Source organism: Somniosus microcephalus, chromosome 21 (assembly GCF_052327205.1).
Source record: "Somniosus microcephalus isolate GS21.2 chromosome 21, FLI_Smic_1.0, whole genome shotgun sequence".
Classification (NCBI taxonomy): domain Eukaryota; kingdom Metazoa; phylum Chordata; class Chondrichthyes; order Squaliformes; family Somniosidae; genus Somniosus; species Somniosus microcephalus.
Genome location: NC_141007.1, coordinates 11296946 through 11312515, shown reverse-complemented (window position 1 = coordinate 11312515; position 15570 = coordinate 11296946). Strand labels below are relative to the sequence as shown.

General features: G+C 50.3%; 1 protein-coding gene across 1 annotated transcript in view; it reads right to left on the bottom strand.

Annotated features, from left to right (window-relative positions):
* Positions 1-7659: 7659 nt before the first annotated feature.
* The window catches only part of cdr2l (cerebellar degeneration-related protein 2-like), a 34831-nt gene continuing 26920 nt past the window's right edge, over positions 7660-15570 (bottom strand). The window contains exons 4-5 of the mRNA XM_085963238.1: positions 13829-13993; positions 7660-11663 (exon numbers count right to left, since the gene is read on the bottom strand). Of these exons, the coding sequence (XP_085819364.1) occupies positions 10793-11663; positions 13829-13993 (1036 nt within the window). The 3' untranslated portion in view covers positions 7660-10792. The remainder of the gene's footprint in view (positions 11664-13828; positions 13994-15570) is intronic.

Sequence of the window (15570 nt, the reverse complement as noted above, 5' to 3'; positions counted from 1 at the left end):
CGCAATCTAGTATACTGTATTCGCTGCTCACGATGCGGTCTCCTCTACATTGGGGAGACCAAACGCAGATTGGATGACCGCTTTGCGGAACACCTCTGTTCAGTCCGTAAGGATGACCCCGAGCTTCCGGTCACCTGTCATTTTAATTCTCCGCCCCATTCCCACTCAGACCTCACCGTTCTCGGCCTCTTGTATTGTTCCACGGAAACCCAGCGTAAGCTCGAGGAACAGCACCTCATCTTCCGATTAGGCACTTTACAGCCTTCCGGACTCAATATCGAGTTCAACAATTTCAGATCATAACCTCGGCCCCTATTACATTTTTATATATATTTTTTATCCACATCTTTGTTTTGTGCCCTTCCCCCTTTTTTTCTCTCCCACATGGCAGCTGTCTCCCATTCTGCCAGCGCATTTCACACCTAATCTAGAGCCGTCTTTTGTCTCCACTAGTCCTATCACCATCTCGTCTGGTTTTGAATACCTCTTAATGTCTCTTCACTTCTCTTTTGTTCTCTCATCCCCATTTCCCAGCCCCCAAACTGGCCTTTTAATCTGTTCCATTTCCTGTGCTTCTTCAGTCCTGACGAAGGGTTTGACCCGAAACGTTGACTCTATTTTCTCTCCACGGATGTTGCCTGGCCTGCTGAGTTTTTCCAGCACTTTCTGTTGTTATTACCGTTTATCAAACTTTGTTTGATTCTGCTCCTGTGAAACACCTTTTACTACATTAAAGGTGTGACATAAATACAAGTTATTACCGACAGGAATGCAAATAATTTTAAAAAGTCACTTTCAGGGCAGGGGGGAGTTTTGGAGGAAGTTTGTCCCGGTGGGCTAGGGGAAGGAAGGGAAGTGGCAGAGGAAGCTGAACGGATGGTCTCAATCTTAGAGACAAAGTCCATGAGCTCCTCACACTTGTTGTCAGAGCTGAGGGTGGGGGAGACAGGGGAGAGGGGTTTAAGAAGACGGTTAGCAGTGGAGAATAGAAGCCGGGGTTTATCTTTGCATTCCAGAATCATTCTGGAATAGTGAGCAGTTTTAGCAGACGAGAGCAGGACCCGATAATGCTTTATGTGGTCCAGCCAGATCTGGCAGTGAATGGCTAAACCAGTTGTCCACCATATCTGTTCACAACTGCGTCCCTTGGACTTACGGAGCGAAGATGAGGGCCGTACCAGGGGGAACAGCCAGGGTGAGAGAGAGTAATGGTTTTAATAGGGACTCAGGCATCAAAGGTGGTGGTGAGGGTGTGGTTGAGCAGATCAGTAGCTGCAGAAATGTGGTGAATGGAGGGCCAAAGCTGGACAGTTGGGATTTCATAAGTGCAGTTGTAAGAGAGTTGGGAGAGAGTTTTTTTCCAGGGGTGGATTCAGAAGGAAGTAGGGTTGGGGGAGGGTGGAATGGGATGTGGGTGGAGAGCGATACGAGGAAGTGGTCACAGATGGCCTTATCTGCGGTTGACACGAGGCCATGAGAGATGGCAAGGTCGAGGGGGTGGCCGTGAATATGGGTTGGGGTGTTTACCTGGAGGGAGAGATTAAGGGAGGATAGCAGGCTCGTGAACTCAGAGGAGAGAGAGCATGATGAATTGAGATGGAAGTTGAAATCACCGAGGATGAGAAGTCGTTCGGTGCAGAGGCTGAGGGAGGAGAACAGTGAAGATATCTCGGTAATAACATTTTTATGGTACTTGGGTGGGCGGTAGAGAATGAGAATTTTAAATGAGAGGTGAGAGGGGTGGAGTAAGGCGAGACGCTCAAAGGAGGAGAAAGTGCCGGAGGAGTAGGGGGACAGACCCAGGTGTGATTTGGTGATGAGAGTCATACTGCCACCACTGCGGTCTGAGCTGGGCAAGTGGTGGAAGGTATAGCCAGGCGGGGTGGCTTCATTTAGGGGTAAGGTTACATCACCCCTCAGCCAGGTTTCCGTCAGGGCCATGATGTCGATGCAATCATCCACAATAAGCTCATGGATGGCAAGGGCCTTGTTCACAAGTGAACAGACATTCTGGAGGGAGATGTGGAGAGGGACGGTGATAGGTGATCCACTGCCAGCGTCCACAGGGTCAGCACTGGGTGGGGAGAGTGAGACAGGAAGGAGTAAGAACATAAGAAATAGGAGCAGGAGTAGGCCATTCGGCCCTTCAAGCCGGCTCTGCCATTCAATGAGATCATGGCTGATCTTCTGCCTCAACTCCATTCACCGGCCCTATCGCCATATCCCTTGATGCCTTTACTAGTCAGAAATCTATCGACTTCTGTTTTGAATATACCCAATGACTGAGCCTCCACAGCCCTCTGGGGTAGAGAATTCCAAAGATTCACCACCCTCTGTGAAGAAATTTCTCCTCATCTCAGTCCTGAATGGCCTACCCTTGATCCTGAGGCTGTGACCCCTGGTTCTAGACTCCCCAGCCAATGGAAACATTCTCCCACCATCCACCCTATCAAGTCCTGTAATAATTTTGTATGCTTCAATGAGATCCCCTCTCATTCTTCTGAATTCAAGAGAATACAGGCCTAGTTTACTCAATCTCTTCTCATACGACAGTCCCGCCATCCCAGGAATCAATCTCGTGAACCTTCGTTGCACTCCCTCTATGGCAAGTATATCCTTCCTTAGGTAAGGAGACCAAAATTGTACACAGTACTCCAGGTGTGGTCTCACCAAGGCCCTATATAATTGGAGTAAGACTTCTTTACTCCTGTACTCAAATCCTCTTGTAATGAAGGCCAACATACCATTTGCCTTCCTAATGGCTTGCTGCACCTGCACATTCACTTTCAGTGACTCATGTACAAGGACACCCAGGTCCCTTTGAGCATCTGCATTCCCCAATCTTTCACCATTTAGGAAATACTCTGCCTTTCTGTTTTTTCTACCAAAGTGGATAACTTCGCATGTATCCACATTATATTCCAGCTGCCATGTTCTCGCCCACTCACTGAGCCTGTTGAGATCCCCTTGAAGCCTCTTCCCAACTGACACTGCCACCTAGCTTTGTATTATCAGCAAATTTGGAAATGTTACATTTAGTCCCCTCATCCAAATCATTGATATAGATTGTGAATAGCTGGGGCCCAAGCACCCATCCTTGCGGTACCCCACTAGTCACAGCCTGCCATCCTGAAAAAGATCCATTTATCCCTACCCTTTGTTTTCTGTCTGTTAACCAATTCTCAATCCATGCTAGTATATTACCCCCAATTCCATGTGCCCTAATTTTGTTCACCAACCTCTTGTGTGGGACCTTATCAAAGGCCTTCTGAGTAAGGAATAAAGGTAACATGTACAGTCATGGAACAGATAAAGTTATAGAACATAAAGAGAGAGGAATGATTAATAAAACCAAAGTAAATTGCCTGCACAGCAATGTGCACAGCATTTGAAACAAAATGGGGTAACTGGAGGTAATAATTTGTAGCGAGGAGCCAGGTGTAGTCGGGATAACTGAAACATGGCTGCTTAGGACTAGCAACTAAATATTGCAGGCTATAACAATCAGAAGGACAGGGGGGGAAGAATGGGGATGGCATAGCTGTACTAATTAAGAGATAATATAATAGCAGTAGGAAAAAGGGACATAACAGAAAGATAGAAACAGAATCCATATGGATTGAGATAAAAAAAATTAAGAAGGGGTCGATCATTCTAATAGGGGTATTGGCCAGACAACCTAATAGTGGGAAGGAGGTGGAGGGAGAAACATGGAGGCAAATCTATGAAATGAGTAAACAACATAGAATAATAATCATGGGATATTTCAACTACCCCCAAATAGACTGGGAAAAGGTAGAGAAAGAGGAAAAGGGAATGGTGTTTTTACAATATGCTCTGGACTCCTTTCTTACCCAGGATGTAAGAATGCCAACCAGAGAGGGAGCACTGCTGCATCTAGTAGTGGGAAATGAACTAGAGCAGATAAGAGAAGTAAGCATGGGGGAACATCTAGGCAATAACGATCATAACATATTAAGGTTTAAGGTAATGATTGAGAGATAGAAGAGAAGGACCAAAGCAATAGATTGGAAAAAGCCAATTATGATGGCATGAGGATGGAATTGGGGAAGGTAAACTGGAAAAAAAATACTGACAAACAAAGAGACAGAACAGCAGTGGGAAACATTTAAAATGGTGACCAATAAGTTCAGGAGAAATATATCCCACTGAAAAGCAAGAGCAAACTAGCCAGCAATGACACACCATGAATGAATAAATAAGGGCAAAATTGAAACTGAAGAAAAAGGCATACAGGAAGTACAGAGACAACAAAGAGAATGACAAAAGGGAATACAAAAAGGTTAGGAAAGAAGTCAAAAAAACAATTAGGAAGGCAAAGAGAAATTACACAATTAAATTATCGAGGAATATAAGAGATAGTAAAGAATTCTGCAGACACATAAATAACAAAAGAAAAACCAGGATAAGGATAGGGCCACGAAGGGATATACACGATAAACTCACAGGTAATGACAGCAAAATGGCAGAAATATTAAATAATGACTTTGCTGGGACCACCGTTGTTCACCATTTACATAAACAATTTGGACTCATGAACAGTTCTGGTCCCCATATTATAAAAAGGATATACAGGCTCCGGAGAAGGGGCAAAAACCCTTTACTACAGATACCAGAACTGAGAGGTTGTCCCATCAGGAAAGATTGAACAGGCAGAGGGCTCTATTCTCTAGAAAAGAGAAGGCTGAGGGGTGACCTGATAAAGGTCTTTAAGATTATGGAAGGGTTGGATAGAGTAGACAGAGAAGATGTTTCCACTTGTGGGGGAGACTAGAACTAGGGGCCATAAATATAAGATAGTCACTAATAAATCCAATAGGGGATTCAGGAGAAACTTCTTTACCCAGAGAGTGGTGAGAATGTGGAACTCGCTACAGGGAGTGGTTGTGGCGAATAGCCAGATTACATTTAAGGGGAAGCTGGATAAACACATGAGGGAGAAAGGAATAGAAGGATATGCCTATAGGGTGAGATGAAGCGGGGTGGGAGAAAATGAACAGGACTTGGTGCTTCAATGAGCTGCCCCAAGAGGTGACAACCCGCCATCGAAAGTGTTATCCTCACCAGCATTTTGCTCACATTCCGACACTTCCAGTAAACATTCTCACAAGGTACGCTGGCAGGGGTTGCATTCGTGCAAGGCTCCGCATGGGATTACCTGGCTGGAACCCACTCCCAGAAGGGCGGCAGCCAGTTTGATTGGCCAACTGGCCAATCGCCTTACACGGAGAGCTGAGGGAGGGTCGGAGGTCAAGCCTTTGCCTTCCTGTCCAGCTAAGAAACACACGTTCTCGGTTCAGTCTGTGTTTGAAAGCGGGTTTACCCGATTCAGGGAGAGGGGAGCGGGGTAAGAGTGTGACATGCTCTGTTGTTTTCTATGCAGTGAGTAAGTTGAAACTCTGTTTGCTCACATAGGAAAAACAATAATTACCCTCATCTCACAAGATCAGACCTGCTTTCAGAAGAAAAATAGGAGCCTTGGCGAGTTGCTGCGGTGTTAGTTTGCTGACACTCTTTCAAACACAGCTCACTGCGGGAAGTGTTCCAGTAAACAACACCAACTTGTATTTATATAGCGCCTTTAACGTAGTAAAACATCCCAAGGCACTTCACAGGAGTGTTATAAGACAAAAAATTTGACACCGAGCCACACAAGGAGAAATTAGGACAGGTGACCAAAAGCTTGGTCAAAGAGGCAGGTTTTAAGCAGTGTCTTTAAGGAGGAGAGAGAGGTGGAGAGGCGGAGAGGTTTAGGGAGGGAATTCCAGAGCTTAGGGCCCAGGCAACAGAAGGCACGGCCACCAATGGTGGAGCGATTATAATCAGGGATGCTCAAGAGGCCAGAATTAGAGGAGCGCAGATATCTCGGGGGGGGTTGTGGGGCTGGAGGAGATTACAGAGATAGGGAGGGGCGAGGCCATGGAGGGATTTTTAAAACAAGGATGAGAATTTTGAAATCGAGGTGCTGCTTAACCGGGAGCCAATGTAGTTCAGCGAGCACAGAAAGAAGAAAGACTTGCATTTATATAGCGCCTTTCACGACCACCGGACGTCTCAAAGCGCTTTACAGCCAATGAAGTACTTTTGAAGTGTAGTCACTGTTGTAATGTGGGAAGTGCAGCAGCCAATTTGCACACAGCAAGCTGATAACAACCAGATAATCTGTTTTAGTGATGTTGATTGAGGGATAACTATTAGCCAGTACACCGGGGATAACTGCCCTGCTCTTCTTCAAAATAGCGGCCATGGGATCTTTTATGACCACTTGAGAGAGAAGACGGGGCCTCGATTTAACGTCTCATCTGAAAGACGGCACCTCCGGCAGTGCAGCACTCCCTCAGCACTGCACTGGGAGTGTCAGCCAAGCTTTAATGTGCTCAAGTCCCTGGAGTGGGACCTGAACCCACAACCTTCTGACTCAGAGGCGAGGGTGAGCGGGACTTGGTGCGAGTTAGGACATGGGCAGCCGAGTTTTGGATGACTTCAACTTTACATCGGGTAGAACATCGGGGCAGCACGGTGGCATAGTGGTTAGCACTGTTGCCTCACAGCACCAGGGACCCGGGTTCGAATCCGGCCTCGGGTGACTGTCTGTGTGGAGTTTGCACATTCTCCCCGTGTTTGCGTGGGTTTTCGCCGGGTGCTCCGGTTTCCTCCCACAGTCCAAAGATGTGCGGGTTAGGTTGATTGGCTATGATAAATTGACCCTTAGTGTTAGGGGGATTAAATACATGGGGTTACAGGGATAGGGTGGGATATGTGTTGGTGTAGGGGTTACGGGAATCGGGTGGGATATGTGTTGGTGCAGGCTCGATGGGCCGAAATGGCCTCTATCTGCACTGTGGGGTTTCTGTGATTCTGTGAAGAATGTGGGAGGCCAGCCAGGCGTGCGTTGGAATAGTTGCCTTTATGTAGTGGGATGTTTTAGCATTCTAAAAGCAGAGTGAAGCTCCCTGAAGTCACTGGGTCTTGCCGGGGTCACTGTTCCATGGGTCTCGCCACCCAGTTGGCCATTCTTCCAGTGTGAGCTTTGAAAGCATTCGTCAGCAGGCTATTCAACACAGAAGGCATCCCAATCCAATCCACACAGGACGTGTTGCAGCAGGAGGCACCGGCTGATATTTATTCCCTGCAACCCCCTCCCCCCCACGGGGAAAAAATCGAGGCCGACTGTAGCATCTCTATTCCTGCCCAGTGCAAGATCAGCAGCTTAGCACGGGTCAAGAATTAAAACCTGGTCGCGTGGAGAGGAAGGAGGACGATAGTCTGTGCGTGTGTGAATTTTTATGCTCAGCGAGGTGAAAACATTGTTCAATCCAACGACCCTCCTCCTCCCTCTTCCCCCCCAACCCCCAACTGGAAAATGAGTTTGGCAGTCGGGTGAGGACAGGATTGGGCGTAGCTGCGATGCACCCCAAATTCGAATAGCTCACATGAAGAACGGCACATGGATAAGGCACCTTAGTGGGGGGGCGACTGGTGCCTGTGGAGTCTGCACCTTCGGGAGAGATGGGGAAGGAAATCGGGGCAGGGCTGGGTGGGCGTCAAGGCAACCGTGAGGTGCTGCACTCAGCCCCTGGCTCTCTTCAACACCGAGGATCAGGCCCAGAAATAAAACAGGCACAGCACGCCAAGCAGTAACAGCAACGTTGCTTTTTAATGTCAGAATCAGACAAGGAACTAGAGGTTTAGTACTTCATTTGAAATTATACTTTAAAAAAAAAAAAAAACTTTTTTCCAAATAGGTTTTGGCACTTATCTGTAATGTGTGATGACCTCTGGGTCCATGTCACGGAGAGGGAGCAGATTCAGCGTCAGGGATCCCTCACACAGGGAAGCAACCCTCCCTTCCTCAGCGTGTAGACTCTCGATCTGATTGGGTTCCACACCCACCGTCTCCCAAACCCTCAGCCCTTACCAACCCCACTGAAGTGGCAATTTTAGAATTTTGAGCGCTATTCAACCACATTGTGCGTCGCTTCCAAGCCCAGCCCAATCGTGCAGCCCCTGCTGCCACCCAGTGGAAACTGGGAAACTCAGAACAGAGCAGAGAATGGACCCTGGGACAACCCCCCCCCCCGTCCCTCCTGGTTTTGTATTGCCCCAATTGGCCATCGGGGAGCCAATGAGTTTGGTTTTCTGTCCTTTGACCCGAGGTAGACACTGATTGGCTGTGATAGTGGCTGACATGGGCCCCAAGATTATACCCGATGTCACCCACTGTGTCCCCACACACTCTGCACTACTGTAGGATTGGGGGACCGAGGCCCAAATTCGCTTTATGAGTTTTGTGCTCATCAAGCTGTCAGCCCAGGGGACGGGACCACCCTGTCCCCACAAATACTGTCTCAAAAATGCTTCGTGTCTGACCAGGAGTGAAACCTCAGGCATCACAGAAGGACTCAGCAGATTGGGAAAATGGGATGTCCCCTGGGGCAACAGGTCACTGGGACAGCCCCCTGGGGCAACGGGACAGTCCCCTGGGGCAACAGGACACTGGGACAGCCCCCTGGGGCAACGGGACACTGGGACAGCCCCCTGGGGCAACGGGACACTGGGACAGCCCCCTGGGGCAACGGGACAGTCCCCTGGGGCAACAGGTCACTGGGACAGCCCCCTGGGGCAACGGGACAGTCCCCTGGGGCAACGGGACACTGGGACAGCCCCCTGGGGCAACGGGACACTGGGACAGCCCCCTGGGGCAACGGGACACTGGGACAGCCCCCTGGGGCAACGGGACACTGGGACAGCCCCCTGGGGCAACGGGACACTGGGACAGCCCCCTGGGGCAACGGGACACTGGGACAGTCCCCTGGGGCAACGGGACAGCCCCCTGGGGCAACAGGACACTGGGACAGCCCCTGGGGCAGCCCCCTGGGGCAACGGGACATTGGGCCAGCCCCCTGGGGCAACAGGACACTGGGACAGTCCCCTGGGGCAACGGGACATTGGGACAGCCCCCTGGGGCAACAGGACATTGGGACAGCCCCCTGGGGCAGCCAGTTCAATGAAGATAATGAACGTTTATGGAGCTGTAACTGGGCAGGTGGCGGACTGCACTAATTAGCAGAAAGGTTAGTTGTAGGTCAACTTCGCATGTTTATCAGCATCCACACTTCCACTCTTCAGCAGATCTGAGACATCACAAGGCCTCCTGATCTCTTCAAACCCTCACTTACCCCATGGCCTGAAGTCCACTCCACCGCCAAAACACCCAGGGGTAACTGCCCCGTCCCCACCACAATACATGAATAATGCACCGAGGAAACATAGGACATGGTCCCAAAGAGATGGCCTGGGTAGGCTGGGCTCCATTTTAGTACAGGCCTGTTCGACAAGATGGCCTCTCTTCAAATCGCGCAGCAGTCTCCGCGGGCAGACAAGTGGCAAATGAAATCTAATACTGACAAATATAAAGTATTGCACATTGAACAAAATACGGAGACCATAAACAGTTGAGAAATGGAACAGAATTAACCCAGGACCTGGGATCAACTGTGGACTTGTCAATGCAGATGGGGAGAAGCCACCAGGAGTGGGATCCCTGGCTGATTTTCCTCCTCCACATTCGAACAGCCTCACTGTCTGGGCTCACCCATCAAGCATGGTCACTTGGGCAAGGTGCTAGACTTCAGCGAGAGTCAGCACCCTCAGGAGAGATGGAGGAAACTAGGCTGGAGAGACACAGTAGGCCATGAAACCCAATCAGACAACAAGCACTGAAGGCAGAGACAGCGCGATCCAGACCAAATGTTCATGCATCAGAGAGGGCAGGAATCAGGCCAAATTACTGCCTCTCTCTCCCACCCTGGGCACATAATTACATTATTGCATAGTGTCCCCTTCCCACCCCCACCACCCCAAGAACAGTCAACTTAGCAGGCCCAGGGAGGCCTGGCCCGACAATGAATGTTAACCAGGTCAAACAAGAAAACTCTTAAACACAATAACACCCCCTTCCCCCAACTCCAGTGGACAGGCGGTAACAGAGAGAGCACGGTGTACAGTACTGAGTGACAATGGTCCTCTCAGAGGGAATTTGGGCTTTTGTTAACCAGCCTGTCAGAACTACTAACCCCCATCCATATCTGATACCATGCAACAGTCTCACTAAATCTGCAGTCTGATTTAAGCGTTCCTGTGGTTTTAAAACCCTATGGCCTTGTCAAGGTGGCAGCTGCCATTGCCAGAACCTGTTTCCTAAATGTCGGTTATAATACTGAGCTTCCTAAAAAAAACAGGCAAGTGTCTGGGCACCAAAGCGGACATTTTGAATCGTGAAGAATGGCGGCAGTAAATTAAAGTTCCCATAATCCGGAATAAGCAACACATCAGGGCAAATCCTGGAGTAACGCTGGAATGGAGAGGATCTAGGAAAACACGCGCACGCGTGTGTGATTCCAGGCCGGGCCGGAGACTGCGGTGTGACACCAGCATGGCGACAGGGGCCCTTCGTGGCAGGACAAGTGAAGATATGGTGTGTAATCCTCGACTGGAGAATACTGTACGCCTTTAAAAGTAAATACATCGCATTCGGCCTTCGTAGGGTAGCTGGAGAAATCCTGTATCTTGTATTCTGCAATTGGTGTGCGCATAAGAGGCCTGAAAACAGGCCCTAGTGGACATTCTTGTCAAAAAGCTGGATTCTGATTGGCACAGTAGAGAGAGAATCCTGTAAGACTGTCTCCTATTGGATGGCACAGGTGGCTCCAAGATGGCGCCTGCAGTTGCGCTCGCACAACGTTCCTGTTTCTCGGGCTCCATTGACGGATCACTTGGAGGCCTTGGTCTTGGACTTGGACTTGCTGGCGCTGATGTCGGCCTTGGTCTTCTGGATGCGGGAGAAGATTTCCTTGAAGAGGGCCTTGTATTCCGGCTGGGATTGGCCCAGCCTCTTGTCCGCCGCCTCCACCTGCTGGCTGAGGCTCAGGCTCTTCTCTGGGGCCTTCACTTCCGCCTCCAGGCATTCGAGCAGGAAGTCGCGGCAGGAACTGTCGCGCGAGATGGGCCGCGAGGTCTGCACCGCTGCGTGACGCAGGCCCTCCTCGTGCCGCCGGCACTTGCCCAGCAGCTCCTCGTATTTCTCCAGCAGCGCGTGGTACTGCTCGTCCACTTCGCGCAGGATGGACATGCCCCTCTTGCGCACGTTGTTAGCGTGCAGCGTGTAGTTGCCCTCGTGCCGGCTGACGTCGTCCTGCGTGATGATGGCGCTGAGCGCAGTGTCGCTGCAGCTCTTGCGCACGCGCGGCGGGCTGGCGGGAGGGGCTGGCAGGGCCGCGTCGTCCGACTCCGGGGCGTTGTTGAGCGGCTCGAGCAGGGCCTCCGACAGGTTGTCCTCGCCGCTGATCAGGTACTTCTTCACCTGCTTCATCTGCTGCAGCTCCCGCAGCTCGGCCTCCAGCTCCCGCACCCGCAGCTTGCAACTCTCCATCTGGCACAGCCGTCGCTCCAGCTCCGAGTACTCACCCAGCACAGCCGTGCACTCCCGCTCCGCCGCCTCCTTGCGCTGCTTCTCCTGGCTGATCTGCAGCCTCAGGGCATTGGCCGTCAGCCGGAGCCGCTCGTTCTCCTTCTCCAGGCGCTTGTGCTCGGGCTCAGCGTGGGTGCTTGTCCCGAGGAGCCCGTCGTCCCGAGTGCCATACCTGAGCGATATTAAAGGCACTACGTCAGAGGAATAGAATCACAGACTCTTACAGCACAGAAGGAGGCCAATCAGCCTGTCTTTGAAAGAGAGTTATCCAATTTAGCCCCACACCCCAGCTCTTTATTATCTGAATGGCAACAGATTGGGAAAAGGGGAAGTGCAACGAGACCTGGGTGTCCTTGTGCACCAGTCGCTGAAGGTAAGCATGCAGGTGCAGCAGGCGGTTAAGGCGGCAAATGGTATGTTGGCCTTCATAGCGAGAGGATTCGAGTACAGGAGCAAGGATGTCTTGCTGCAGTTGTACAGGGCCTTGGTGAGACCACACCTGGAGTATTGTGTGCAGTTTTGGTCGCCTTTGAGGAAGGATGTTCTTGCCATGGAGGGAGTGCAGCGAAGATTCATCAGACTGATACCTGGGATGGCAGGAATGACGTATGAGGAGAGATTGGGTCGATTGGGCTTGTACTCGCTGGAGTTTAGAAGAATGAGAGGGGATCTCATTGAAGCTTATAAAATTCTAACAGGACTAGACAGACTAGATGCAGGAAGGATGTTCCCGATGGCCGGGGAGTCCAGAACCAGGGGTTACAGTCTAAGGATAAGGGGTAGGCCATTTAGGACAGAGATGAGGAGGAATTTCTTCACCCAGAGAGTGGTGAACCTGTGGAATTCTCTACCACACAGGGCAGTTGAGGCCAATTCATTAAATATATTCAAGAAGGAGTTGGATATATTTCTTAAGGCTAAAGGGATCAAGGGATATGGGGAGAAGGCAGGGACAGGGTACTGAATTTGGATGATCAGCCATGATCTCATTAAATGGCGGAGCAGGCTCGAGGGGCCGAATGGCCTACTCCTGCTCCTATCTTCTATGTTTCTATGTTTCCCCATTGCCCTTACAATCGTCCTCTTCGAGTAAATGTCCAATTGTCTTTTAAAATCTCTGGGATCTGCTTCCACCTCCATTTCAGGTAGTGTGTTCCAGATCTTAACAACCTCCATTTCCCCCCCCAGTTCTTTGCCAATTATTTTAAATTGACGACCTCTGGTTCCCGACCCTCTTGCTCAATCAAAACGCCTCATTATTTTGAACACCTCTGTTAAATTTCCCCATAACCATCCCTACGCTTAAGGGTTACCCAGACTTGCTTGGATTTATAAAATAATGGTGTAATTCAGAATTTGACCCTCGGTCATACCGACTAAGTTAATGCAACAACACTTTGCAAACAGTGGGCGAGCGTCGCAAGATCCAACGTCACGCGATCGATCGTCACGTCAATGACCAGGAACATGTCAAACATTGTCGGTAACCCTAGTCACAAGCAGAGGCCCAAAGATGATCCTCCACTTTGATTCTTTTCAAAAACTCTTTCCCTTTCTATTACTCCTCGGGCCCAATTTACAGTCCCTCCACTTTTCATCTTCTGACATCCCTGAGGGGGGGGGGGATTGACAGGGTGGATACGGAGAGGTTGTTTCCCCTGGCTAGGGAGTCTAGAACCAGGGGGGCCACAGTCTCAGGATGAGGAGGAATTTCTTCACTCAGAGGGAGGTGAACTTTGGAATTCTATGCCCCAGAGGGCTGTGAATGCTGAGTCGTTGAGTATATTCAAGGCCGAGATCGGTAGATTTTTGGACTCTAAGGGAATCAAGGGATATGGAGATCGGGCGGGAAAGTGGAGTTGAGGTCGATGATCAGCCATGATCTTATTGAATGACGGAGCAGGCTCGAGGAGCCGTATGGCCGACTCCTGCTCCTATTTCTTATGTCCTGTTCTCTCCTTCTCCCCCGTACTGTACTCACTGACTCTTACTGGGGGTACCAGCTGCCCCATCATACAACACCTGACTGCTCATCCTTCCCGTGTGAGCCGAGACAGAGAGCGTCAGTGGACTATTTGACCAGAATGGGAATCACATTAGAGACTCATTTTTATCTTCACCCAACATCCACGCAGCTTCCAGCCCTGGGCAGGGGAGGGGGGTGTGATCAGCAGCAGGAACCACAGCTGACATCCGCACCCCCCCCACTCCCTAATCCCGGGGCGCTGACCTCAATCCTCTACCTACCTCTGCACAGCCCAGGAGCCCACCCTGGGACCTTCTGGTCCGTGCGAGTCAGTCGCTGCCTTGACCTCTGCGCCATCTTCAGAACGTTACCTGGGCATAGCACACAGCTCCTTCAGGCAGGGAAACGTGTGGATGGTTTTCCGGCGCTCCCGTTTATCCCGGCGGACTCGCAGCTGATCCATGTTTCTCATTTCCTGCATCTGGCTCTGAAGCACGTCCACTTGGTTCTGCAAACCCTCGATTGTTTCCGTCAATCTGCAGCCAATCACAGGAGCACAAGTTGTAAGTTACTCAGTCCACCCAAAAATTACACCCAGGGCCGGTACAGGGGGTTAGATACAGAGTAAAGCTCCCTCTACACTGTCCCAGCAAACACTCCCAGGGCAGGTACAGCACGGGTTAGATACAGAGTAAAGCTCCCTCTACAATGTCCCATCAAACACTCCCAGGGCAGGTACAGCACGGGTTAGATACACAGTAAACCTCCCTCTACACTGTCCCAGCAAACACTCCCAGGGCAGGTACAGCACGGGTTAGATACAGAGTAAAGCTCCCTCTACACTGTCCCATCAAACACTCCCAGGGCAGGTACAGCACGGGTTAGATACAGAGTAAACCTCCCTCTACACTGTCCCATCAAACACGCCCGGGGCAGGTACAGCACGGGTTAGATACAGAGTAAAGCTCCCTCTACACTGTCCCAGCAAACACTCCCAGGGCAGGTACAGCACGGGTTAGATACAGAGTAAAGCTCCCTCTACACTGTCCCATCAAACACTCCCAGGGCCGGTACAGCACGGGTTAGATACAGAGTAAAGCTCCCTCTACACTGTCCCATCAAACACTCCCAGGGCCGGTACAGCACGGGTTAGATACAGAGTAAAGCTCCCTCTACACTGTCCCATCAAACACTCCCAGGGCAGGTACAGCACGGGTTAGATAGAGAGTAAAGCTCCCTCTACACTGTCCCATCAAACACTCCCAGGGCAGGTACAGCACGGGTTAGATACAGAGTAAAGCTCCCTCTACACTGTCCCAGCAAACACTCCCAGGGCAGGTATAGCACGGGTTAGATACAGAGTAAAGCTCCCTCTACACTGTCCCATCAAACACTCCCAGGGCAGGTACAGCACGGGTTAGAAGATAGGAGCAGGAGTAGGCCATTCGGCCCCTCGAGCCTGTTCCGCCATTTAATGAGATCATGGCTGATCATCCAAATTCAGTACCCTGTCCCTGCCTTCTCCCCATATCCCTTTAGCCTTAAGAAATATATCTAACTCCTTCTTGAATATATTTAATGAATTGGCCTCAACTGCCTTCTGTGGTAGAGAATTCCACAGGTTCACCACTCTCTGGGTGAAGAAATTCCTCATCTCTGTCCTAAATGGCTTACCCCTTATCCTTAGACTCTGACCCCTGGTTCTGAACTCCCCGACCATCGGGAACATCCTTCCTGCATCTAATCTGTCTAGTCCTGTTAGAATTTTATAAGTTTCAATGAGATCCCCTCTCATTCTTCTAAACTCCAGTGAGTATAAGCCCAATCGACCCAATCTCTCCTCATACGTCATTCCTGCCATCCCAGGTATCAGCCTGGTGAATCTTCGCTGCACTCTCTCCATGGCAAGAACATCCTTCCTCTGATAAGGTGACCAAAACTGCACACAATACTCCAGGTGTGGTCTCACCAAGGCCCTGTACAACTGCAGCAAGGCATCCTTGCTCTTGTACTCGAATCATCTCGCTGTGAAGGCCAACATACCATTTGCCTTCTTAACCGCCTGCTGCACCTGCATGCTTACCTTCAGTAATACAATAGCAAAATACTGCAG